At 40.8% G+C, this 26,353-nt stretch overlaps 1 protein-coding gene across 1 annotated transcript in view; it reads left to right on the top strand.

The window, feature by feature from the left end:
- Positions 1 to 26,353, top strand: part of SNX30 (sorting nexin family member 30) — a 106,673-nt gene that overhangs the window by 51,849 nt on the left and 28,471 nt on the right. Inside the window, 4 exon segments of the mRNA XM_072842372.1 lie at positions 6,231 to 6,341; positions 16,727 to 16,885; positions 21,314 to 21,509; positions 22,951 to 23,150. Of these exon segments, the coding sequence (XP_072698473.1) occupies positions 6,231 to 6,341; positions 16,727 to 16,885; positions 21,314 to 21,509; positions 22,951 to 23,150 (666 nt within the window).

Consider the following 26,353-nt stretch of genomic DNA (forward strand, 5'->3'; position numbering starts at 1 on the left):
CAGGAGCGTGCTCACACCCCGGGTGTCGCAGAGCAGGAAGGGCGTGGTTGCATTTTGGCCAGAGTTGTGTGAATGGACAGTAGGGGAAGGGACATTTAGGATGGTGGCAAATAAGAGAAGTGACAGGTTATGGAGTTGATGCTGAATAAGGAAGTCAAGATAGAATTGGACAGAATGCCAAGGGACTGTAGGTCCCAAGAGGCTGAAACACCAGGGGTCTTGGGAAACGAAGTCTGAAATCCAGGAGGTGCTGGTTAGAGAGAGGGGGGGTCTGAATTTATGCCAGATGACAAAGTCTGTGGGGAAGCAGGGGAGTGGAAGGAGGAGATATCATTGGCTCAAAGGTGGGTGTTGTGTGTGCAAAACACCTGGATCTCCAGGGCACCCCCGGTTGTGTAGGGGCTTTGGAGAGGAAGCCCCTTTGGCACTAGAATTCTCTGGGAATCAGGAGAATTGATAGAGTGTCAGTAGAAGACAGGTGTGAGGGGGACAGAGATGTAGATATCTTGATGGCATGAGCCTCAAGAGGATTTTCACGGGGCCGTGGAGCAGTGGAGGTGAGGAGCAGTGTGGAATGAGGGGGTTATCAATAGCAACTGTTGGTGTTGGGGGTGAGGGCAGAGTTTGTGAGATGTGAGAAAACAAGCGACTTTCCACCTGCTGGGACAGCAGGGAGGCTGTGGTCTCCAGGGAGAGCTAGCTTTCCAAATCTAAATAGGTGGAAGAACCACAGAAATTTGTTTATTATGGAAGGGGTGTTCTAGAAGGCTTGGTGTAAAGCTCTGAGAAATGAAGCTCCGTGGAGCATGAGGAGACCAGAAGCCTGTCTGGTCATCATTCTCAGGTGTTCTGTTAGGGTAGCAGTGTTTTGAAGCAGAATGAGATTAGCTGGCTAATATTTGACAAGGGAATAGGTCCCTTTGTGGGAAAGGGGACGGTCACTCAGACTTCACAGGTTTCAGTTGTGGCCTGAACAAATGGCATTTCTGATGAAGACCAAATCTCTCTAGAGTGAACTGGTTGTAAATTTTAGATTGAATGGAAATTCTTTGGAAGGGCTCCAAGCCACAGTAGTTAGGCACATCAGCTCCTGGGGAATAAGAGTTCTTCTGTGGTTAAGGTGAGGCTCAACGCACAGGTGCCCTGCCAGGTGATTGATTGCCCTGTGGCTTTGTGCGAGGTCTTCTAAAGAATTGAATTTTCAATCGATCAATAAAATAAAATAAAAAATTTAAATTCTGTGATGTGTCTAGAGATACTCATATGGAGTGATGGCAAAAATGAATATTCTTCGTTACAACCCTTGTGCTCAGTTACCTGTTTGTGAATCTGACTTTAGGTGTGTACCCATGACTGTGTGACCTCATGGGACATTCTAGATTATGGATCATGGTGTGGAAGGACCCAGAACAAAACAGTGTAGTGGTTGTCTCTAATTATGGAACTGTAGGTGTGCACTTTTCTCTTTTTGTTGTTACTAGAAAAATAGAACCAAACTCTTTTTACTTTATTTTCCTTACTAAGTTAGACCTTGAATTTCACAGAGGAAAAATTTACTACAGACTCATAGTTGGGATTTTATAGGCCTGCATATTTTTATGAGTACTGTGAGTCTTACAGCTGACTGGGTTTCTCTTCAGAAATTCATAGTACTGTCTCTGGCCCAGTTCTAGCAAGTGAGCAGAATTCCATAGTGAGTGTATTTTACTAGCCTCATTCCTGGCTCTACTTTTTCTCTCTGTCCTTGTTCTTTCTTGATCTTTCTCCTACTTCTAATTAATGTCATTTAATCATATTTCGTATGTATCTCCGTGTCTTTTCTAGAACAAATTGTGGTAAAAGTAAGTAAAACAAATATTCAGTCAGAGAGTGTGAGCATCCTTCTGCTTCAGGATGATTTTTTTTAAACCTTATTGCTTTCCAAAGCATCAAACAAATTTTTATTTAATCCATATGTTCATAAAGAAGCTTTTAAAAATAAACAATTATTTTGGTGTGACTATCAAAGAATTATATGAGAATGGTAGAGAATTTGAAAATAAGGATGAGTATAAAGAGGACAGCTGTCATTATGAATTCTAGATTTTTTTCTAACCTTTTATATCCACATTTTTAACACTAATGAAATCATAACGTATGTACAATTAATTTTGAATCTTGCTGTTTTCTCATAAAAGCATATTGAAGCGTATTTGTTATTAAAGATGTCTTATAACATGGTTACTGATAACCATAGAATAAATATGCCATAATTTAACTGTATTTATTGTTAAGCATTTAGATTGCTTTGATTCCTTTGCTATTTTAAATAGTATTGCAGTGAACATCATTATACAAATATCTTTGCTAGTTTAAAAAGTATTTTCTAATGGCTGATCCCTAGAAGTAGAATAGCAGTAATTAAAGATAGAAACAAACAAATGATAAATAAAAGAGAGAATACAGGTGAATTTTTAAAAAGTTTGCAATGAGGGATGCCTGGGTGGCTCAGCAGTTGAGCGTCTGCCTTTGGCTCAGGTTGTGATCCCAGGGTCCTGGGATTGAGTCCCGCATTGGGCTCCCCACAGGGAGCCCATTTCTTCCTCTGCTTATGTCTCTACCTCTCTCTGTGTCTCATGAATAAATAAATAAGATATTTTAAAAAAAAAATAGCAACCATAAAGGGAAAAAATGACTGAATTAGAAATTCTGTATTAGGGGGGATCCCTGGGTGGCTCAGCGGTTTGGTGCCTGCCTTTGGCCCGGGGCGCAATTCTGGAGTCCCAGGATCGAGTCCCATGTCAGGCTCCCGGCATGGAGCCTGCTTCTCCCTCTGCCTGTGTCTCTGCCTCTCTCTCTCTCTGTGTATCATAAATAAATAAATAAATATTTAAAAAAAAGAAATTCTGTATTAGAAAAATCCTTTGGAAATTATGATAAATGGCTATGAAGAACTTCCACAAATGAAAAAGACTTAAAGACATTGAAATGACAATTTATAAAAGAGATCCCTCACAAAAGAAAAATCTATAGCCAACAAATATTTCAATGGATGTTCAACTCCAGTAGTCATTAAAGAAACAAAACAAAGATGACATATTATTTTTCAGTTATAAGTCCATCAAAGATAACCACTGGTGATGAGAAAATGTGGTAAGACTAGAAGTTGTTATATTTCTTGAAGCAAATTAAGTTAAATTTTAATGTAATTAAAAATACACCTGGGTGGCTCAGTCGGTTAAACATCCAACCTTTTTTTGCTTTTTTTTAAAAAAAGATTTTATTTATTTGTTCATGAGAGAGAGGCAGGCAGAGACAGAGGCAGAGGGAGAAGCAGGCTCCATACAGGGAGCCCCACGTGGGACCTGATCCCGGGACCCTAGGGTCAGGCCCTGGGCTGAAGGCGGTGCTAAACCGCTGAGCCACCCGGGCTGCCCAAGCATCCAACTTTTGATTTTAGCGAGGGTTATGATCTCAGAGTCATGGGTTAGAGCCCCAACCTGTTGAGTTCTATGCTGGGCATGGAGCTTTCTTGGGATTCTCTCTCTCTCTCCCTCGTCCCCTCCCCTACAACCCTCCTCCCAATCCACACTCATGTACATGTACTTTCTCTCTCAGAAAAAAAGAAAGCCACTAATAAATTTTAAAGATTGGGCATTTTGCAGGGCACTTAAATGGTTCAGTCAATTAAGCACCTGCCTTTGGCTCAGGTCATGATCCCAGAGTCTTGGAATCGAGCCCCCATTGGGCACCCTGTTCAGTGGAGAGCCTGCTTCTCCCTCTCCCTTTGCCCCTCCTCCCTACTTCTCTTCTTGCTTGCTCTGCTGTCTCTCAAATAAATAAATATTTGAAATTAAAAAAGAAAGATTGGGCATTTTATAAAATACATATACAAACACTCTCTCCTATCCAGTAATTCTATCTTAAGGAATTTAAGCCTTAACAAACAGATGCCCGATGATGTTTACTACAGCATTGTTTATTGATTGAAAGATCGGCAACAACTTAAGTGAGGATTTGGTTTTGTTGTGGTATATCTGTCTAGTGGAGTGCTATATATGTGTTAAAAATGATCATGTAGATTTGAACTGACAGAAGGATACTTAAGAGCTGTTAGAGATTTGGAAAATATGAGTGAATGAATGGATATGCCTAGAAAAAATACAGAAAGATATAAACCATAATAGTGTTTTTCTCTATTTAGAGGTATTATGAACTGATCTTTATTTTTTTTAATCCATTATTTTTCCTGAAGCTTTCAATTTATTTTTTTTAAAGATTTTATTTATTTATCCATGAGAGACACACACAGAGAGATTGAGATAGAGAGAGAGAGAGGCAGAGACACAGGCAGAGGGAGAAGCAGGCTCCATGCAGGGAGCCCAATGCGGGACTCCATCCCCAGACCCGGGATCACACCCTGAACCGCTGAGCCACCCGGCATACCCCCTGAAGCTGTGTTTTAAAAAAAGATTTTATTTATTTATTTATTTATTTGAGAGAGAGAAAGAGCGCTCACACACATGCATGCACTGGTGGGAGGGAGGGGAATAGGGAGGGGGAGAGGGAGAATCCCAAGCCGACTCTGCACTACACATGGAGCCCCATGCAGGGCTTGATCCCATGACCCTGAGAGCATGACCTTGAGATCATGACCTGAGCTGAAACCAAGAGTCAGACATTTAACTGACTGAGCCCCCCCAGGTCCCCCTTTCCTGAAGTTTTAAAATAAGTATGTCTAGCCTGAATATGTAGAAGGGGAAAAAAAAAATCAATTCTGCCAAAACTAAAATTGTTTACAGCAGAAACAAAGCAGATGCTAGGACTGCTCATGCACAGGCTTCTCCTCGCCCAGCCTCTGGAGGAGTGTCAGGCTCCCTGCCCTTTGAATTTCCATCGCCTTATGCATGAAAATTCATCAGCAGTGATTTGTTCTTTGAATTTAGGCATTCTTCCCCCCCCCCCACTCCCTATTCTATAATGCTAATTCTAATAGGGTCTTGTTTATTAGGAGTCTTCTAATAAACCACAAATACTTAGGTTGAGTGAATCTCCTCACCTCTTCCCACTGATTACCCTCCATCACAGGGAAAGGCTGTGCATGGGACTTTGAAAAGGAAAAGAGATGCAGAAAGAGTTAATTGAGGTTCAGTCCAAGACCAAGTCCTTTGACTTCAAAATTCTGCTTAGACTGTGTGTGAGCACAGGTTCTGGGGAGGATGAAATCGTAATTCTCAATGCCAAAGCTGTTCACAGCTTTTTCTTTGTTGGATGATTCTTGTTCATATGTTTTTAAGATTTTCTTGGTGTCTTGGATTAAAACAGACTTCTGGCCTGAAAGAGTAAATTCATAAAATGTAACTTGGACCATTTTTAAAATTTTGATCTTTCATTTCCAAGAGCTATAATTTTCATATAGTCTGTGCCCTTATAGGGAAAAAAAATGGGTTAGCTGAGACACAGTTTTAGTTTGGGCAAATTAATGTGTAAAAATCTTGCTTTGCCATGAATTAATTTTTTGTTTAGTACTGGTTTTCATATCAAAGTGCTGCAATCACATTTCAGAAGACTTCAAGAAAAGCGATGGCTGATGTAAAACATTAAACGCCTGAAAAATGGGGGGGAGAAAAGAAAAGGGATGAGATTTAGGTTTTTCTCCAGTACAATGACATTTTGTTATTTCCTTCTAGATTTTTTTTTTTAATCACCGAAAATACAGTCTGGTTCCAAGGTTATGCTTCTGGAGGAAAATGGAAGATGAGGCAAAACTTTTTCTGTTTTCATCCAGTCCAGCTCCTAAATGAGCAAGTGCTCTATTAGGTCTTTTCATTTGTCTCTCACCTGCCTTAGGTAAAACCTGTCAGCATATGTAGCAGGAGGTGGAGACTTAATTTCTTTTAAAGGATCAGTAGCAATATCCTCTGTGGAATTATTCTGCTAAAAGAAATCCTCCAAGTTAAGCCTGGAGGAAATGAATCAAATGTTTCTAAACACATTCTGCGGGACAGTTGAGTTCCATTTCCTAAGGCTAGAGAAAACAAAACCAAACAAAACCTCAACATTTCCATTTTAGATCCTTGACAAAAGAGCTGGGTCCCGGGGGCCTGGACTCGTCACCTTTTGGCTGGTCCTTCCGTGGAAAGTGTGTTCGTGCTCAGCTTGGTTACTCAAAGAGAGCTTTTCCCCTCCTTTCTGCCAAGATGTGCTACTGTTCCCTCACGTGTATTTTGTTCTGTTCTTCTCCTTTGCAGAGTACACGGGTGGAGTTTGACCTGCCGGAGTATTCGGTCCGTCGGAGGTACCAGGATTTTGACTGGCTGAGGAACAAGCTGGAAGAGTCCCAGCCCACTCATCTCATTCCCGTAGGTACTAAGTCCTTACAGCTTGTTTCTCTCCATCCTGCATTGTGTTTCCTGGGGGTGTTTGCTCAGCTCTAACCCCTTACGTTGGGGGCAAATTCTGCGATTGTTTTATGCCACATTTTCCCATCAGATGTAAAACATTCTCATGGGTACTGTCCAATGTATTTCACCCTTGGGGTTTGGGTTTCTGGTTTGCTGTTATCCTGCTGGTTTCTTGAGTGACGTGGGGTAGATTTTCACTTTCATTATAACCGTTTTTATGAGGTATGGAGAGTCCTAATTCTTATTTGCTGCCTCTTTAAAGACTGTTTCACCCTTCTAGACACTGTTCTTGAGGTTTGGGTGGCTGCCAGCAGGTGAAGAACGACACCTTGGATTATAGCTGGGTGGGCTTTCTTTAGACATGAGTAATTTGGGGAGCAGGAATCTAGCACATGAGCCACTCAATCCCAGTTTTTCTTTTTCTTTTTTTTTTTAAAGATTTTTATTTATTTATTCATGAGACACACAGAGACAGAGGTAGAGACACAGGCAGGGGGAGAAGCAGGCTCCTCACAGGGAGCCCGATGTGGGACTTGATCACAGGACCCCCGGATAATGCCCTGAGCCCCAGGCAGACGCTCAACCACTGAGCCACCCAGGTGCCCCTCAACCCGTTTTTCATTTAAAAAACCAAAAGCCACCTACCTCCATTTATTGAAGCAGCATAATATTTCTCTATTGCTCCTGTGTGTTTTAAAAATAAAATTTAAAAGACTCCTTAAACCAGTGTATATATTGAGTGCTTTTCTGACTACTTTTTTTTCCCCCCGGTGGAAATAATAAATATTTAAGACCCCAGATGTTTCTTTGAGCTTTGGGGGCATTGGTGTAGTTTGGATCATAAAACATTTTCAAAGGGCTTTATCTTTCAGTAAAAACCTTGGTTGAATAACTTCTTAGCACTGCCAGTCTTCATGTTAAGAATACATCTTCCAGTGCTTCTCTTCGTTAGAAGAAGCTGAATATGCTGTGGCAGAAATGATGGGACTTGCCTGGGACTACACTCTTTCCTGGGGGAAGAAATTAATCTTTAAACAGTTGGAACTGTTTAGAATCCCAGTTTGGTGAAATTGGCAGCTAATGAATTATTATTATTTTTTAAATAGACTTTTCACTTGAGAACAGTTTTAGATTTCTAGAGTTACTGTGAAGGTAGTGCAGTGAATTCTCATCTACCCCACACTTGGTTTTGCCTAACGTTTTACATGGGAGTGGCCCACTTGTCACACTTAATGATTCATTATTATTGACTGAAAGTCCCTTACTCAGATTTCCTCAGTTTTGCCTAAGGTCCTTTTTCTGTTCCAGAGTCCCATCCTGGACGCCACCACCCATGTCTCCTTAGGCTCTTCTTGATTGCGATTCCTTGTTTTCGATGACTGTTGGCTGTCCTGAGGAGTACTCGTTCAGGCATTTTATACCCCTCAGTTGAGATTTTTTTTTTTTTTCAGTTCTGACGTTTTTCCTCATGATTAAACTGGGGTAATATGTTTTGGGAGGAAAGGTGCCATTCTTATCACATCATATGAAAGACATTCCTTATCAACAGTATTTATCACTGTTGATGTTAACCTTGATCACCTTATTTGACATAGTGCTGGTCGGGTTTTTCCACTCTACAATTACTCTTTTTTCTCTCCTGTTCCATGTTGTACTGCTCGGAAGGAAGTTCTTTATGCTTTTAGCCCACACTGTGCATAAAGGGGGAGCTATGCTCCACTTGCTGGCAGCTAGCATATTTGAAGATTGGTTAGACAGCGACACCTGCTGGTTGTACTCACGCATGGACACTGAGGCGAGACCCGAACGAGGCTGGATAGGACGTCTTCAGAACATTGGGGAATGACCCAGAGTATCTCTAACTATGGTTTCCTCTGGTCAGGGTAGAAGCAGTGAGTAGAAAGGTGCTCTACAGGCAAGTGGAGATGTAACTTTATTCGATAAATTCTTGCTACATGTCTGGGGTGGAGAGAGACAATATAGGAGAACATCTCTAACTCAAGCATGAAAGTCATACTGGAAACAAACTCTTTTTTCCCTTTCAGAAGTTATTCTATGGCAGCTTGGCTGGGCAGTGTCTCTCTGTTATTAAGCATTGACTTTGTGTTAGTCTTTTTATTAGGACTGGTGAATATTGTCAGGGAGGTCAGGGGTTATAGGATGGACAAGGGACCCCTGCCTGGGAAGTTTATTGTCAGATGGAGATCTAGTAGACGTGCAACATAATTATTGTTTACATTTGCATTTCTTTATTTAAAAAACAGCTTTATTAAAGATATGATTCTTTCACCATACCATTTACCTATTTAAGATATACAAGTCAAGGGTTTTTTAGTAATTTAGTATCAATATTTAGTATATTAGTATATATGATTCAGTATGGATATTTAGTATATAAATATTTTATTTAGTAGATAGAGTTGTGCAGCCATCAGCACAATCAATCTTAGAATCTTTTCTCATCCCCAAAAGAAAGCTCCCACTCCCTGTTTGTCACTTCCAAACCTTCTATCTTTTCCAGCCCCTGGCAACCACTAACCTTTCTGTCTTTATAAAATTTGCCTATTTGGTCTTTTGTGTCTGGATTTTTTTCGCTTGGCATAATGTTTTCAGGGTTAATCCGTGTTGTAGCATGTGTCAGCACTTTCATTTCTTTTTCTTGTCAAGTAATATTACATCGTATGGGTGTACCACCTTTAGGTGTATCTGCTCACATTTAATGGACATTTGAGTTGTTTTCACCTATTGGCTGTTACGAGCAATGTGACTGTAAACATCCATGTGCAAATTTTTGTGTGGTCCTATGTTCTCATTTTTCTTGGGTGTATACCTAGGAGCATCACTGACAAATCATATATATATATATTTATGATATATAATCATGTATATATATATTTATAATCATATATATATGATTTATGTGTATGAATACACACACACTCTGTATATTTAACCTTGTGAGAAAGTGCCAGGCTGTTTTCCAAAGTGGCTGCATCATTTTACATTCTCATTAGCAGTGTGTGAGGATTCCAGTCTCTCCACGTCCTCATCAACACTGTTATTATCCGCCTCTTTGATTATAACCATCCTTGTGGGTGTGGAGTGGGTATCTCATCGTGGTTGCGATTTGCATTTCCCTGACAGCTAATGATATTGAACATTTTTTTTTTATGTGCTTGTTGGCCATCTGTCATCTTCCTTGGAGAAATATCTCTTCACATCCTTTCCCCTGGGTTGCCTTTTTGTTATTAGTCCCTTATATAATCTAAACGCAAATCCCTTGTTAGAGATACGACTTGCAAAAAATGCGCTCCTAGTTAATGAGTTGTCTCTCTTGATGGCAGCTCTTGGAAGTACAAAGGTTTTCAGTTTTGATGAAGTCCATAAACTGTTTTTTCTTTCACTGCTTGTTCTTAAGGATGTCTTATCTAAGAAATCATCACCTGTCATGAAGATTTACACCTGTGTTTTCTTCTGAAAAAAACTTTTTTAAAAAAGATTTTATTTTCAAATAATTTCTGCACCTGATGTGAGGCTTAAACTCACAACCTCAAGATCAAGAGTTGCTTGCTTCACTTACTGAGCCAGCTAGGTGCCCCTCTTCTAAAATTCTTATACGGTTTTAGCCCACACATTCTGGTCTTTCATCCATTTTGAGTTCATATTTGTACAGTGAATTTTCCTTTCCTTAACCCGTGAGGCTGAATACCTTCCCCTGACCTTATTGAACATTGGCATTTCTTTTATGACTTACCTCTTTATTTTCTCTTGTTTATGTTTTTTTGTTTGTAAAACTCCGTATCTGTAAAAGAAGTTGACTTCTATATTTTATATTTATTAATTTATTTAAGATTTTATTTATTTATTCATGAGAGACACAGAGAGGCAGAAACACAGGCAGAGGGATAAGCAGGCTCTCTGTGGGGAGACTGATGTGGGATTCCATCCCAGGACCGTGGGATCACCACCTGAGCCGAAGGCAGATGTTCAACCACTGAGCCACCCAGGTGTCTCTATCTTTCATATTTAAATCTAGCATTTGTTTTGATGTGAGATGGGAGGACCATACTTTTTTCAGGTGGTAAACTGTTGATGTTCCAGAATCACTTAAAAGTCATCAATCATCTTAATCATCATTTGTGCATCAGACTGAAAAAATCATGCATTAGACTTGAGTATTTGTGGACTGCTTCCGAACCTTTGGCTCATCACTCTTTGTGGTCTGGTGCCCCTCCTTCACTATTTGAATTACTGTAACTTTACAGAACATTTTAACATCTGGTCACACAGGTTCCCATCTCTGTCTCCACCTGTCAATATGCTCTGTTTTCACAGCTTCTCTAGCTGTTGGCACATGTTTCATTTTTCAAAATGAACTTTAGAGTCTTCTGAATTTGTTGGGAAGTTTGGAAGAATGAGTTCCTATTTTGTTTTGTTTGTTTGTTGCCAACTTAAGTCAGGTGTGGTTAAAAATGTGTGAGCATTCCTGAGCTTTCAGATTCTGCTGCTTGTGTTAGGAACGTGGGGATTAAGTGCTCCGTTGACCTGGGCTGCTTTGCAACCCTGTGAAATTGTAGGTGAACAGCCAGCCAGCCTGTGGTTCCGGGAAGGGACCAAGATTCTCTCATTTTCCTCTCCCCATTGGCTGTCCTGGGGCCTGTTTCCAGTCCCTGTGACTCTGAACTTGGCAGCTTCTGGGGCTGTATTCGGGAAACCCAGCCCTTTACTTCCTAGGCCAACCTTTCCTTTGCCTGGATAGAATCACAAGATGGTCAATATGGCTTGGCTTTACTCTCAGTTCAGTCTTTTCTGCTTTGTGTCTTTAACAGATTTTGGCCTGTTAATAGTACTTTGATATTCCCTGATGCTCAGCATATATATTTTTCTTTTTATATTGCTCTATTACTCTGTAATTTGAAAAGCAGAACTACTCGTGTATTCTTAAAATGCCATCTTACAATGAGAAGTGTGCTGGATGTGTTTATTTGTCATCTCATAGTGACAACTCACTTTATCATCTAATAGTTGGAGCCACAAGAAAGTCTTCATTATGACATGGTTCTTGTTTTTTATTTTTTTGCCCAGAGATCAGTTTTAACATGACTTCTTTTACTGGGGCATGCCTACTTACAAAATATATATATTTCATGATTTGATGGGCACAGATAGATTTCGGAGATAAAGTAAATACATTTATTAAACTCTTGTAGTATTTGATTACACTTGGAAAATTACAGTTTGCTTCAATTTTTGTGAAGGAAGCTTTGTTGGAAGGATGCATTTGTATTGTTATATACCCAGTTTGTTTTGGATAGTGGTAAACTCATAGGAATTAATAAGAAAGTTGTAATGCAACAGCTGTTTTTACTAATATAAAATAATCAGTAAAAAAATCTAACTTCACTTTCTAGTTGGTTCCTCTTTTTTTTTTTGTATTGTTAAAAAAAAGTTTACCTCATAGGTAAATTAATAAGTGGTTGAACATTGGTTGAACTTTCAAAGTACTTTGAATTAAACCAGGCTTGATGGTGGTTTTATGGAGAGAGGGTTTTTCTTTTTTTTTTTAGATTTATTTATTTATTTATGATAGACACACACACACACACAGAGGTAGAGACACAGGAGGAGGGAGAAGCAGGCTCCATGCCAGGAGCCCAATGCGGGACTCGATCCCAGGACTCCAGGATCGCGCCCTGGGCCAAAGGCAGGCGCCAAACCGCTGCGCCACCCAGGGATCCCCCGGAGAGAGGGTTTTTAATCTTAATGCTCTTTAGTTATTTTTCTGTAGGAGCAACATTTTCTGTTTGTTTGATAAGGAGAGGAAAAATTGTTTTCTGTCATGTAGTGGGTGTGTTGCTGGATATTTGTTTAATTGTAATTTGTGGTTAATATTTATTGAAGCAATTTAAATACGGACAAGAGGAAGTTGGATCATTCCAAGATTGAGCAATTGGAATCTTTGTGCAGATTTTGCACTCCGGAATAATAGCTTTGTATGACAACCTGCAGGAAGTATGCTTTTGTTCCACAGATTATAAGATATTTTCTTAGAAACAATTGTGAAATGGAATACATATGAAAAGTATGTACCAAAGTATCAAGTGCTATGCAAAAGTAAATGTTTTATAAGGTTAAACCTTAAAATATTTCATGGGTTATTGTAATGCTTTGCAAATAGGATTTTTTTGTAGGTTCCGACATATACATGCATGTATGGTTTTTAAAAAACGTTTTCATCATGGAAAATGTCAAATATACTAAAGTAGAGTGATTCAGTGCAATGAACCCTCATGTACTCACCTCCCAGTTTCAACACTTATCCCCAGTGGCCTGTCTTATTTCATCTCTATCCTTATCATTCCCTCACCCCCGTACCAGGTGAATGTTTTTTTGTTTGTTTTTTAGAAAGTGATTTAAACAACACACTTTTACCTTATAGTTCTGGAGGTGAAAAGTCCAGAATTGGTATCAGTGGATTAATATCAAGGTGGCAGGGCTGCATTCCTTATAGAAGCTGCAGGGAGGAGTTGGTTCCTTGACTTTTACAGCTTCTAGAGGCTGCCCGTATCCCTTGGCTCATGGCCCCTTTGCCATCTTCAAAGCCAGCAACACAGCGTCTCCTCTCCTCTATGGCATTTGCTTCCATCACCACAGCTTTTTTTTTTAATTGATGTAAAATTTGTATAACATAAAATTCATCATTTTAAGAAGTGTACAGCTCAGTGGCTTTTAGTGGATTCACAGTGTTTTACAATCACCACAACTATGTAATTCCAGAATATTTTCATTCTCCACAGAAGAATCGCATACCCATTAAGCAGTCACTTCTCATTCCCCTTTTCCCCAACCCAACTATTATAAATAATGCTACTTGAGCATTGATTGTACAAGTTTTTGTTTGAACACTTGCTTTCAATTATTTGGGCTGCATCCCAAGGAATGAAATCCTGGACCACATTCTAATTTTACATTTAATTTTTTGAGGAGCCGCCAAGCTGTTTTCCACAGAGGCCGCACCATTTTACATTCTCAGCAGCCGTGTATAAGGGTTCCAATTTCTCCAAATACTTGCTTCCTTTTTTTTTTTTCTTTTATAGCTGTCCTAGTGGTTGTGAAATGGTATTTATTCCAGAGGGTTTTTAAAAAACATTTTGGCCTAAACGATGTATGGAAATTCTAGCCTTTGGTCCACTCCTCTGTTGCCTTCTGTTCCCAGTGTTTACAAGGTAATAAAAATGGCACGTATGTGACATCCACCATGTGCTTGGAGCTGTGTTGATCTCTTCACTTGCAATAGCTCAGTTACAGTCCAAAGAGGCACTTGATTTTATCAGCAACCCAGATTCCTCTGCATAAAGAAACCAGAAGGCAATTATAAAGGTGATGCTGGCAGTAGGTGTGTCCCCTTTAAGGCTTGGAATAGGAAGAAACAAATTTCCGAAGCCATGTACATTTGGGAATAATAATGCTTAGAAGGAAATTCTGTTTGCAGAAAGATTCACTCCAGGGTTCCTTTAAATAGCAAGCTTCCCTGATTCATTAAACGTAAAGTTCAATGTACTAAACCTGAAGAATGCATAACTATTGCAGGAGATTATCTGTTATGTTAAATGAGGCATACCTAGTCACTTATTTGCTCATTAGGCTTTCCTCCCAAGACCTATTCAGCATAAGCAAACCAGAGCATGCTCACCAGGACTCGTGAAATAAGAACAAGAAAATATCCACTGGATCTGGTCATTAGGAAGTCATCGATCATCCTTAAAAGAGTGGTCTGTACTGGGCATGGATAAGGTGGAGAAATGAAGCACTGAAGGCAGAACTGAAGACAACTTTATTTTGGGGTGGAGGAAGGTTGGGGGTTGAGAAGTCAGTGGAAGGAATGGAAGTTAAGATCAATGATTCTTTCAAAAAGATTGAATGAGCCCCAGAGGAGAGTGGAGAAGATATAAGATCAAGGGACAGTTGGGTTTATTATTTTAGGGTAGAAAGAGAACCAACCATATTTTTGCAGACTCAGGAACAGAGAACCAGGTGAGGAGGAAATATTGAAGGTACAGAGAAGAGAAGGTATCGTTGATGGCAAAACATGCATGATAGTGAACTCAGGGGTCAAAGACACAGGATAGTCAGCTTTCTGGTATGTTGGGGAGGTAGTTGCCCACAGGAGCCTGAGAAGTGGAAGGGAGATGGATTTCTGTGGAGGGAGCAGAATGGTTAGGAAATACTAATGTGATTCCCTAACACCTGGTTCCTACTTTAGAGAGATGGTAATCTGCTTGGCATGAAAGGTGGGGGTTTGCGTGTAGGGTTATAGAAGAATGGCTGCCTAAGGGAACAGGAAAAGAACTGATCGGAATAAAGAAGTTATCCCAAAGAACAACCATACCCTATTAAGATAGATTCCCTGGTTCTTTTGACTGGGCTGGAACATTGGCCTGGATGGCCCTATGCATCTGACCCAGTCCTGCATTTCCAATATTCCACCTTGACATAAGCTCCATTGGGCGTCTAAGTTGGACGTTTTATCTCCATGTGCCTCTGTAATTTTATTCCTGACTCTGCTCCCCTCTCTTTCTGCATTTCCAAGCCTTTCCACCATGCCCTCTAGAATTCCTGATCTGGTGAAAACAAAACAAAAACCCATTAGCTCTTCGCCTCTTCTCTGCACACTACCACCATTTCAACATTTAACCAAACGTGGCTTTCCCTGAAGCTGCTGCCCCTTCTACAACAAAGAACCCCCCAGACTTTTGTTGGTTCTTACTCAGTGGCAGGAATCGTGTGAAGCACATTCAGCCTAGTAGCTAATTTAATCCTCGTAACAACCCTATGGGGCTGGCACTATTGTTACCTATTTTTTTTACACATGAAGGAACTGTGGCACCAGGAGATTTTAGAACTTGACCAAAGTAGACAGCTTGGAAGAAGTGGAAGATAAACCCTGGAGGCATGGAGCCATGGTCTCTATTCTGGAGATGGAAAATATACCGACTTTCCAAAGCTCTTCCAAGTGCTTCATTCCAGGGCTGTTGATATTGCCACTTTTCAAGTCTTTGAAAGGGCTCAAAGTTGGGATTGCTTCTTGATTTCCCCACTCGAGACACCTTAGGATTCCACTTTTTGGGGTTGGCGAAGTCCTTGTGTCTGTTTTTGTGTGTGCATGCATGCTCTTGAGGGTTTAAAATTTAAAGGAAATAAACCTCATTATTACCCGAGTATGGGGCCAAAGGAAGTTGTGGACTTAAATGTTTATTCCGTTTTTTTCACATCATCACCACTACTTGTTCTTTTCTTTGTTTTCCTTTTTTTTTTTTTTCCTTCCTCCCTTATTATGACCATCCTCTTGGGCACGAAGTGGTATCTCATGTGGTTTTGATTTGTATTTCCTTTCACATGCTTGTTGGCCACTTGTAGATCTTCTTTAGAAAAACATCTACCAGTCATTTGCCCAATTTTTAATGTAAATGTTCTTTTAATATTTCATGACTCAAACATTTCAAATTATGCTCTATAGCAGATACTCTCTCTGTGTGTGGTGGTAGTTACAAGGAAGGCCTTTTAATCAAGCATTTAATCAAGCTACTACAGAAATAGATCAAAGCTCAAAGATCCCTTAGCAGCCAGGTAGTTTTAAATTGCCCACAATATTGGCTTGAAGCAAATATTACAGAGAAATTTGTTTGAGTAAGAGGAGCAAAGGAAATTACATTTTTAAAGAACTTTTGAGTGTAAACCTACACAAAAGGTTGGCTTGGAAAGGTTTTTTTTTTAGATACATGGATTTGCCTATGTATTTTTGTCTACATTCACCAGGTCCTTTTACTCCTGGAACCGGGGGTAGAATGTGAATAAATAAATTTTTGTTGGTCGATGTTGTCTGCCTTCTATCCTTAGACTGTCTTTCTGGTCCTGACTTCCTCGATATACCACCTATGCATTAAGCAATGTACAGATAGCTATACTATTGGATATACTATTGGATTGACCATCATTTTATGCAGGGGTCATGCTGTTGTTCCAGTTTTAGTATATGTGCTGCCAAAGGGATCAATGTTGGATTTACTAGATAAATATTGACTGATTATTTTCTGTATCCAGGGGCTAGTCTCTAGCATTTTATTTCTTGCATTATAAAACTAAGAAACATATAGACAGATTTAAATGGAGTAAATCCATCTATATGTTTCTGAAAGGCATATACTGATGACTACGTAAAGACACAACCGAGCAAGGAGTATGTTCTTGGGCACATGAGTCATAGGAATTATTTGCTAATCTGTGGTTTTTCTTTCCACTATCTTATCAATTACTCTGAGTATTTTTTCTTCCTGTCTTCATAGCCGCTTCCTGAGAAGTTTGTGGTGAAAGGTGTTGTAGATCGGTTTTCAGAAGAGTTTGTGGAGACTAGAAGAAAAGCTTTGGATAAATTCCTAAAAAGAATTACAGATCATCCTGTGCTCTCTTTCAATGAACACTTTAATGTTTTCCTTACTGCTAAGGTAAGAACAGAATTTTTCTTCTCCCTCCCCCAAATTAGCATTCTTTGGGCTGGCTCGCTCTTTTCTTTTTTCTTTTCTTTTTTCTTTTCTTTTCTTTCCTTTCCTTTCGTTTCCTTTCCTTCGTTTCCTTTTCTTTTCTTTTCTCTTTCTTTTCTTTTTTTCTCTTCTCTTCTTTCTTTTTTTTTTAAGATTTTTAATTTTTTATTCATGAGAGACCCAGAGAGAGAGAGAGAGAGAGAGAGAGAGAGAGAGGGGCAGAGACACAGGCAGAGGGAGAAGCAGGCTCTATGCAGGGAGCCCAATGTGGGACTTGATCCTGGGACTCCAGGATCACACCCTGGACTGAAAGTGGCACTAAACCGCTGAGCCACCCAGGCTGTCCCTCTTTCTTTCATTTTTAAAAAAATATCTATTTATTCATGAGAGAAACAGAAAGAGAGGCAGAGATATAGGAAGAGGGAGAAGCAAGCTCCCCATGGGGAGCCCAATGTGGGACTCGATCCCAGGACCCCAGATCACACCCTGAGCAGAAAGCAGACACTCAACCACTGAGCCACCCAGGTGTCCCCTTTGGGCTCTTTCTTAAAAGCTGCTTTGGGGCAGCCCGGGTGGCTCAGCGGTTTAGCACTGCCTTCAGCCCAGGGTGTCATCCTGGAAACCTGGGATTGAGTTCCACATTGGTCTCCCTGTATGGAGCCTGCTTCTCCCTCTGCCTGTGTCTCTGCCTCTCTCTCTCTCTCTCTCTCTCTCTCTCTCTCTCTGTGTGTGTCTCTCATGAAGAAATAAATAAAATCTTAAAAAAAAAAAAGCTGCTTTGATCTCTCACGAACTACCTTCATGAATGGCCTGATATAGTGGATGTCATCAAATTGCTCTATTTTTTTTGGTGTCCATTTGCATCAGCATGATTTCCATGTTAGAATTCAGGAGAAACACCCCCTTGCAGCTATGTACCTTGCAACTAATGTACCTATGTCTACATTCACCAAGTTCTTTTACTTCCTGGAACTGGGAGTAGAATGTGAAGACATAGCATATTATTACTAGGTGAGGCCATTTTGACCTACAATGGGCCCAGAGCAGAGGAACATCTGGTGAGTGTTTGGTAAGGATGCTCTTCGCAAGAGCCCTGTGAGGGATTACTCATAACCTCATTTTACAGATGAGGAAACTGAAGTTCAAGGAGTTGGTATGTGTTCAAGTAGCATCACTAAGATTTGAGCTTGGGTCTCTGGCTCTGGAGGCCACACGTCCCCCTCTGTATCAGACTGCCTGACCATGACTAGTTCAGTGTTACTTGCCCACAGCCACATTCCTATTGGGTGGGCATTTTCCAAGCATTTGCTAGGGAAATATTTGGGCCCCACACACTTGCCAGATTCTGTGTGCTCACACCCAGGCTGGTCATTCAGTGGCTTCTGCGTGCACTTCCCTTTTGGCAGAACTGGCAGGAAGTCTGAGGCACTCTCTCCTAAATGCAGAAATGGGATCTCAGACTCTCATGCCAGTTCCTTGTAGCCATGTCTGTTTACCTTTGTGAATCACATTTCCATACTCAGGCCACAGGTGGTTGGTTCTATGTTGGCAAGGGTGGTAAGGCTCAGGGACTTCCCAGTTTCCTTTTTCAAAATGGCATAATTGAAAAATATTTCAGATAACATCAATTGACGTTAAAGATTTTAGAAAGGTGCCATTCTCTACACAATGGAAATCTCATGGCAAAGTCCTTTAGTATTTTTTTTTAACCACCATTGGCATGTTTTTTAGCCCCTTTGAGGACATTCCTATTCATCTTCTTTTTTTCCCAGTGGCCCATCCTCCCACACATCAGACTCCTATTCTGTTTCAAAATAAGTATTTGCTGGGGAACAGATCCTCAGATACAGTTCTTAAGCAGAGTGAAATCTGTCCGATTCTCCAGCTGTGCAACTCACTGCCTCACACACTTTTCTGGTTGTTGTCCTGGTGTGGCTCCATCTGGGTCCTCCTCACTGAGCAGAGAGACACAGGGAGAGAACATGTGAGCCCTTGGTCATAAAGAATCTATGGAGATTGGCCACAGCAACTTCTTGCAAGATACATCTATGAAGGCAAGGGAAACAAAAGGAATCTATGGAGACATTAAAAAGGAAGTGTGTGCGTGGGGGCGGATATTTATATGTGGACCAGATAAACAATTTAAAAAAAAAAAAAGTCCTTCAGTGTCCTAACCACAATCCAACTTCACGTGAGTGAGTGCTGGGGTGTTGACTCTAAAACAGAATAAATTCTAGCCCTACTTCACTTTTCCTTGCGGAACTAAATGTGCTAAATGACCCTGTTTTTCTCTTTTTCTTTAGATTATGGCAAAATACACAGAAAATTTATCATCTTAACCATTTTAAAACGTACATTTCAGTAGCATCAAGTATATTCACAACTAATCTCCCGAACTTTTTCATCTCGTGTGCTGTGTGATACCACAAGAACTCCCTATCTCCCTCCACCTCATTCCCCCTCTTTTAACACACCTTGAGTAATTTGGTTTTGTTCTTAAGTGAGCCCTTTATGTGTTCTATCACAGTGAAGGCAGAAGCATTCCTCTTTCTCCTGATAGTCTGATCTTATCACCAACCAGAAGTGTCTTTAAGAAGAAGCCAGTAATGCTGGGAGAGGTGGGGGGATGCTCAGTATCACCTGTGTTCAGATCAATATTTTTAGCTTTGGCGCAACGCAGTGCAGCAGTCAGATAAGCACTACTAAATAACCTCATTCGGTACATTGACTTGGTTAACTGGGGGTTGTCTTCTGAGCCTCTACTTGAAATAGATTCCCTGCAGTCCAACGAGCCCATTTGGATCTAGCCCTACTCCAAAAAATGTCTGTGGAAGCAATGCCAAGAATGGCAAGGCTCCAGTTACCATCCTGTGAAAGCCAGGTGTCTGCCGGGATGTTTTTTATCTAGGGTATATGAGGCTAGAGGGGAAGATGGAATCTTCAGAACATTCTCTCAGGTAGTCTGATTTTGAAAGGAAGTAGAGAAACAGAGGAGCAGAGCTGGAGGAAATTGCTGCTCTTTTGGAGATGGGCGAGCATTACACACTGAAGGATTAGAAGTTGAAGATACAGACAGGAGAGGGAATGGTTAATGGGGCTGGGGCCTTGCTTGGAAGCGAGGTGTAGCCAGGAAAGAGTGGAACCAAGAGCCAAAGTGAAGGGACGTGTGGGTGGCTCGGGGTTGAGCATCTGCCTTCAGCTCAGGTCGTGATCCTGGGGTCCTGGGATAGAGCCCTGCATCGTGGCTCCCCACGTGGAGTCTGCTTCTCTCTCTCTGCCTGTGTCTCTGCCTCTCTCTCGCTCTCTGTTTCTCTCTCTCTCATGAGTAAATAAATAAAATCTTTTTTTAAAAAAAGAGAGAGCCAAAGTGGAGGCCTTGGATGCAGAAACAAGAAAAAAGTGAAATCAGGAACAGTCTACACTTCAGACACTGTGGAGAACGGAGCCTGTGATTGTGGTTGTCAAATGGGAGGGGGCTGTCGACCTCCGTGTTAGGTATGGGTCCTGTTCTCTGCTCCATCCCTAAATCAGACAAGGTGACCAGGAGGCAGTGGCCTTGTGCCGTGTACCCTTATGTCTCTGTAGACATGCACTACTAGGACCAGGAGTTAGTATTCTGTTTGTATTGAGGGTGGATAGAAGGAGCAGACACCCGATCTTCTGTAGAACCACTTTTGAAGGCACCATTCAAGTAGGTGATATAAGACAACCTGAAGATGCTGTAGATTCCTCTTAGAGTTTAATGACAAGAAGTTTATTTGACTGGCAGACTAATATGCATTTTAAATTTAGGTATAATGGATTCTGTAGCTCAAAATATTTCCCATGTATGCCCTGACCAAGAAATTCAGGATGAAGTGTTTTGTTGTTTACCACATCGTTGGCTTGGGTTTTCTTGCACTGCTTTTTCTGTCACTGTTTCCTGCTTCCCACCCTCTTCTCCCTCCTTTCTTTATATGGCTTTGGTTGGGATATAAATAAATGAATGGAATGAATTTCAACTCTAGAATTTTGCTCCTAAAGATAACTTAGGGTATTTTGTATGAGAGAAAGGGACTTTTTTTTTTTTTCTCAGAGACATCAAGAAATCATGTTAGAAATAGTGTTGGGTTTGAAGGAGAGGGTGCTCAGGTGAGTGAACTTGATTAGAAAGGTAGGAGTCCAGCTCTGGTGAAAGGGGTCTGGGCCATAAACACACAGGTGGGTGTGTTAGATGTTTCTGATGGCGAGGGGAGGGGACTGTTGTGTAGGTGGTCAGTCCTCTAACTCAGCACCTGGTTTTTGGAGTCTTCTACTTGCAAGTGGAAACCACATGAAGGAGTTGGCTTACCGAGTCCTGACTGTGGGAGCGAGTGACCCCTTGAGTTTGCTTGTTCATGTGTCACCCTTTAGGACCTGAACGCCTACAAGAAGCAAGGGATGGCGCTGCTGACCAGAGTGGGCGAGTCCGTCAAGCATGTCACCGGAGGCTACAAGCTGAGGAGTCGACCTCTTGAGTTTGCAGCCATAGGTGACTACTTAGATACGTTTGCACTCAAGCTGGGAACCATTGATCGAATAGCCCAGCGGATCATCAAAGAAGAAATAGGTGAGCCCTTTGTCAAGATCTTGATCTTGCCCAGGGAGCAGTGTGCAGAAATGACATTCGTGTGTGCTCAGGAGAACCAAACTGCAGAAATACGGGCATGACAGAATGAAACCACACTTAAAACACTAATAAATAAATACAAGGAGGGGAGGAGGTCATTGTGACCAAAGTATAATTTTGTGCTCCTTCTTTTGCCCTGCTCCTTGGCCCTTCTGTTTGCTTCCCCCAGAAAAACAGCCACTTCTCACCCCCGATGCTTTGCCACTTCTCTCTCTCTCTGTCTCTCTCTGTCTCTCTCTCTCTCAACGTTAGCTTTAAAAGTGAAGACACTGATTCAACTTCCCTTCATTCATAGGAATGATAATTTAAAAAAGCAAATTTTGGTAAAATGGCAACATTTTATTGTAATAGCAAGAATCCTGGTGACAAATGATGGGCTAGATTTTCTTTCAAAGGGAAATAAATCAACACTTGCCCTTGTTCCCTGTGCTTTCATTCTCCTCTACCCACTGATGGTATTATATGGGGCCTGCAGGTGCTAGAGATAGCTTTCAGTACCATCCACATCTAAGGAACATGTGGAATAAATTCGGATGACACCAAGGTGCTGGGGGTGACCTCAGAATGGGAGTGATTCTGCCCACGTAAGACCATATCCATATCAAAATATTTCCTAAAATCCTGTTATTTTTCCATTGCAACTGAATTTTTTCTTTCCCTTAAAAAGATCCCCCTAAACCTATGTGAAACTCTACCCCCCGCTGCTGCTAAAATACTGCCTTTTTTCCCCATTTGTTTTTACTTAAGTTCGATTTGCCAACCTATAGTATAACACGCAGTGCTCATCCCATCAAGTGCCCCCCTCAGTGCCCGTCACCCAGCTACCCCATCCCCCCACCCACCTCCCCTTCCACAACCCTTTGTTCCCCAGAGTTAGGAGTCTCTCATGGTTTGTCTCCTTCTAATTTTTCCCACTCAGTTCCCCTCCTTTCCCTTATAGTCCCTTCTACTATTTCTTACATTCCCTGTATGAGTGAAACCATATGATGATTGTCCTTCTCCGACTGACTTATTTCACTCAGCATAAATACTGCTTCACTGTATGAGTAGGCGAGGGGTTATTTCTGAAGATATTTGGTGGATGTAGCTCCGCCCACTTCCCCCAGAGGCATGGCGGTCCCCATCATCCAGAAGCATGGCATCCCCATTATGGGGTGAAGTCTGGTGACGTTATGATGTCAGCTATAAAATGGGTTTATAGAGCTTTAAAAAAAATCATACACAATGTTGTGTTTAAAAGAGAGCATGCCTTGGTGGGTGAATGGCCAAGGAAACACATCTTACTGCAGAGAGCTCTTGGCTGCAGTTGTTACTGAGTCTGTAATACTGTTGGTGTTCTTAATTATCCACCAAGTCTTAATTAGTTGCCTTCTCCCTTTAGAGTACCTCGTGGAGCTGAGAGAGTATGGGCCTGTGTACTCCACGTGGAGCGCGTTGGAGGGGGAGCTCTCAGAGCCCCTGGAGGGCGTGTCTGCTTGCATTGGCAACTGCTCAACAGCCTTGGAGGAGCTAACAGATGACATGACGGAAGACTTCCTACCTGTGCTCAGGGAATATATTTTATACTCCGACTCTATGAAGGTGAGCTGGCTCACTTCAATACGCTTGAGTACGTTCCTTGTTTCAATCACTTTCAGAAAGTAACTTACTATTTCTTCCTGGGTGGGCAGGATCACATAGACGGACTGACGCATAGGCATGTAAATAGAACACATGGCAAATCAGGTGTGTGAATTGAATGAAGGAAAACAGCGTAGAAGAAACTCTTAATGTTCTCTGAGATTTCACGGATATGACATCTACTCAACAAGAACAACATGCTGTGGGAGAAGAACAATTGGTTAATTAGAGCTCCTGGGAGTTAAAATCCGATTTGCTGAGATGAAAATTGAAGAGTAAAATCGAAAGATGGGGTTGAGGAAATCTTGGGAAGTAAAAGAAGGAAACCAAGTAGTTGGAAAGTAGAACAAAAAAGCAAAAATACTGAGAATGTGAAAGAATGATAGGAGACAGCGAAGATTACTCTCAAAGGTTCAGCATCTGTCTGATAAGAGTTCCTAACCGAGAGAACAAAGACTGATGGCAGGAACTTACAAAAATAATACAAGAAAATCTTCCAAAGCTGATGATGTGAGTTTTTAGATTAAAAGGACATGCTGATTGCCAAAGGAATGAAGAAGAGAGATCCAACCCACAGCATATCACTGTAAAATTTTAGAACAAAACTTACAGGATTTTGAAAACTTTTAAAGAAAGAGGGGGAGGGAGGTGATGTGCAAATGGGATAAGAATCAGAATGGTTTTGGTTTAGCAGCAACGGACGAGAAAAGACAAGAGCCGTGAGGACCAATGATTTGCAACCTCAAATTTTAAATGCAGAATAAGGATGGGGTCGGATGCTTTAATGCCCACACTAGAAACTACCCTAGCCTACACTTTGACTAGTTTGAGAGCACAGCTATAGAGGCTCCTATGATGTGATACCAGCTAGAGAAAAGTCAGGCTTTCCAAGGTAGCTCCTCTTCCTGCTTCCCAAAGGAGACCTCTGGTTTATTGATCTGTTTTGGGGGGCATATCTAGGGCACCCCTTTAAGAAGGATCTCGGTAAGAATTGACAGGAACCTCTTGAGAGCAACTCATCAGATAACTTTGGATTGTACACATGGAAAACCAGAAAAATCATAGCAATTTGAAAATATTCTACACCTTAAGGGAAATAAAAAGTAATGAATCAACTAGTTATAAAAACTTAAAAAGAAACCCTTATGGAAAACTTCAAGCATACAATAGAAGCAAAGAGAATAGTATGATAAACTTCCGTATACCCATTACCTGTGTTCCATTTTGTTTTACCGGGTATGAACCTTTTAAGGCTCTTGATACGTATTAATTTGTGGACAATGGAAAATGTTCCTGCTAGATAGAATGAATCAGTGTCTGATGTGTACTCTATGAAGCTGATAATAAAACACTTTCAAAGACAGGATTGGGTCTGGATCTCACAGTAGGCAGGGAGATGGTATGAATTTCCTTATCTGTAAGGTGAAAATGATGGTAGTGATGGTGAAGATAAGGATAAAACTCAGATGTGAGATCAGTAGCCTGAGGCAGTTTTGTTGGTAATTACTGGAACTGAGGCTGAAAACCATGGTTCCTGATTCCATAAATCTCTCACTCATTTTCCTCTATTACATTGTTTTTTTGTTTTGTTTTTTAATGAGACGTACACATGGCATATTTAATTCTGTGGCTGAAACAAATGTAGAAAGACATTTTGGCGTTGGGGGTGGGTGGAATGGGTGAGGATAGTCAAAAGGTACAAATGTCCAGTTATAAGTAATAAGTCACGGGATATCACGCACAGCATGGTGACTATAGGTAATACTGTATTGTATATTTGAAACTTGATAATAGAGTAGAGCTTAAGTTCTTTTTTAAAAATTTTTATTTATATGATTTTCAAAAATTTTTTGTATTTTTTTTATTGGAGTTCGATTTGCCAACATATAGCATAACACCCAGTGCTCATCCTGCCAAGCGCCCCCCCCTCAGTGCCTGTCACCCAGTCACTCTGTCCCCCCGCCCACCTCCCCTTCCACTACCCCTTGTTTGTTTCCCAGAGTTAGGATTCTATCATGTTCTGTCTCCCTCAGAGACATATTTCCCATTCATTTTCTTTCCCTTCCCTTCTATTCCCTTCCACTATTTTTTATATTCCCCAAATGAATGAGACCATATAATGTTTGTCCTTGTCCGATTGACTTAACCTCACTCAGCATAATACCCTCCAGTTCTATCCATGTTGAAGCAAATGGTGGGTATTCGTCATATCTAATGGCTGAGGAATATTCCATTGTACACATAGACCACATCTTCTTTATCCATAAGTTTAAAGTCCTTATCAAAGAAAAATTTATAGCCATGTGTGGTGATGGATGTTAACTAATCTTACCATGGTGATCATGTCACAATATATACAAATATCAAATCATTGTGTTGTATACCTGAAACTAATATAATGTATGTCGGTTATATCTCAAAAACAAACAAACACTCCAAGATTTCTAGGACTCATACAGCAATTCGGTAGTGTAGCAAGACACAAAATCAATGCCCAGAAATCAGTGGCATTTCTATACACTAACAATGAGACTGAAGAAAGAGAAATTAAGGAGTCAATCCCATTTACAATTGCCCCCAAAAGCATAAGATACCTAGGAATAAACCTAACCAAAGAGGTAAAGGATTTATGCCCTAAAATCCATGCTCATGGATTGGCAGAATTAATATTGTGAAAATGTCAATGTTACCCAGGGCAATTTACACGTTTAATGCAATCCCTATCAAAATGCCATGGACTTTGTTCAGAGAGTTAGAACAAATTATTTTAAGATTTGTGTGGAATCAGAAAAGACCCCAAATAGCCAGGGGAATTTTAAAAAAGAAACCATATCTGGGGGCATCACAATGCCAGATTTCAGGTTGTACTACAAAGCTGTGGTCATCAAGACAGTGTGGTACTGGCACAAAAACAGACACATAGATCAGTGGAACAGAATAGAGAACCCAGAAGTGGACCCTGAACTTTATGGTCAACTAATATTTGATAAAGGAGGAAAGACTATCCATTGGAAGAAAGACAGTCTCTTCAATAAATGGTGCTGGGAAAATTGGACATCCACATGCAGAAGAATGAAACTAGACCACTCTCTTGCACCATACACAAAGATAAACTCAAAATGGATGAAAGATGTAAATGTGAGACAAGATTCCATCAAAATCCT

Source organism: Canis lupus, chromosome 10 (assembly GCF_048164855.1).
Source record: "Canis lupus baileyi chromosome 10, mCanLup2.hap1, whole genome shotgun sequence".
NCBI lineage: Eukaryota > Metazoa > Chordata > Mammalia > Carnivora > Canidae > Canis > Canis lupus.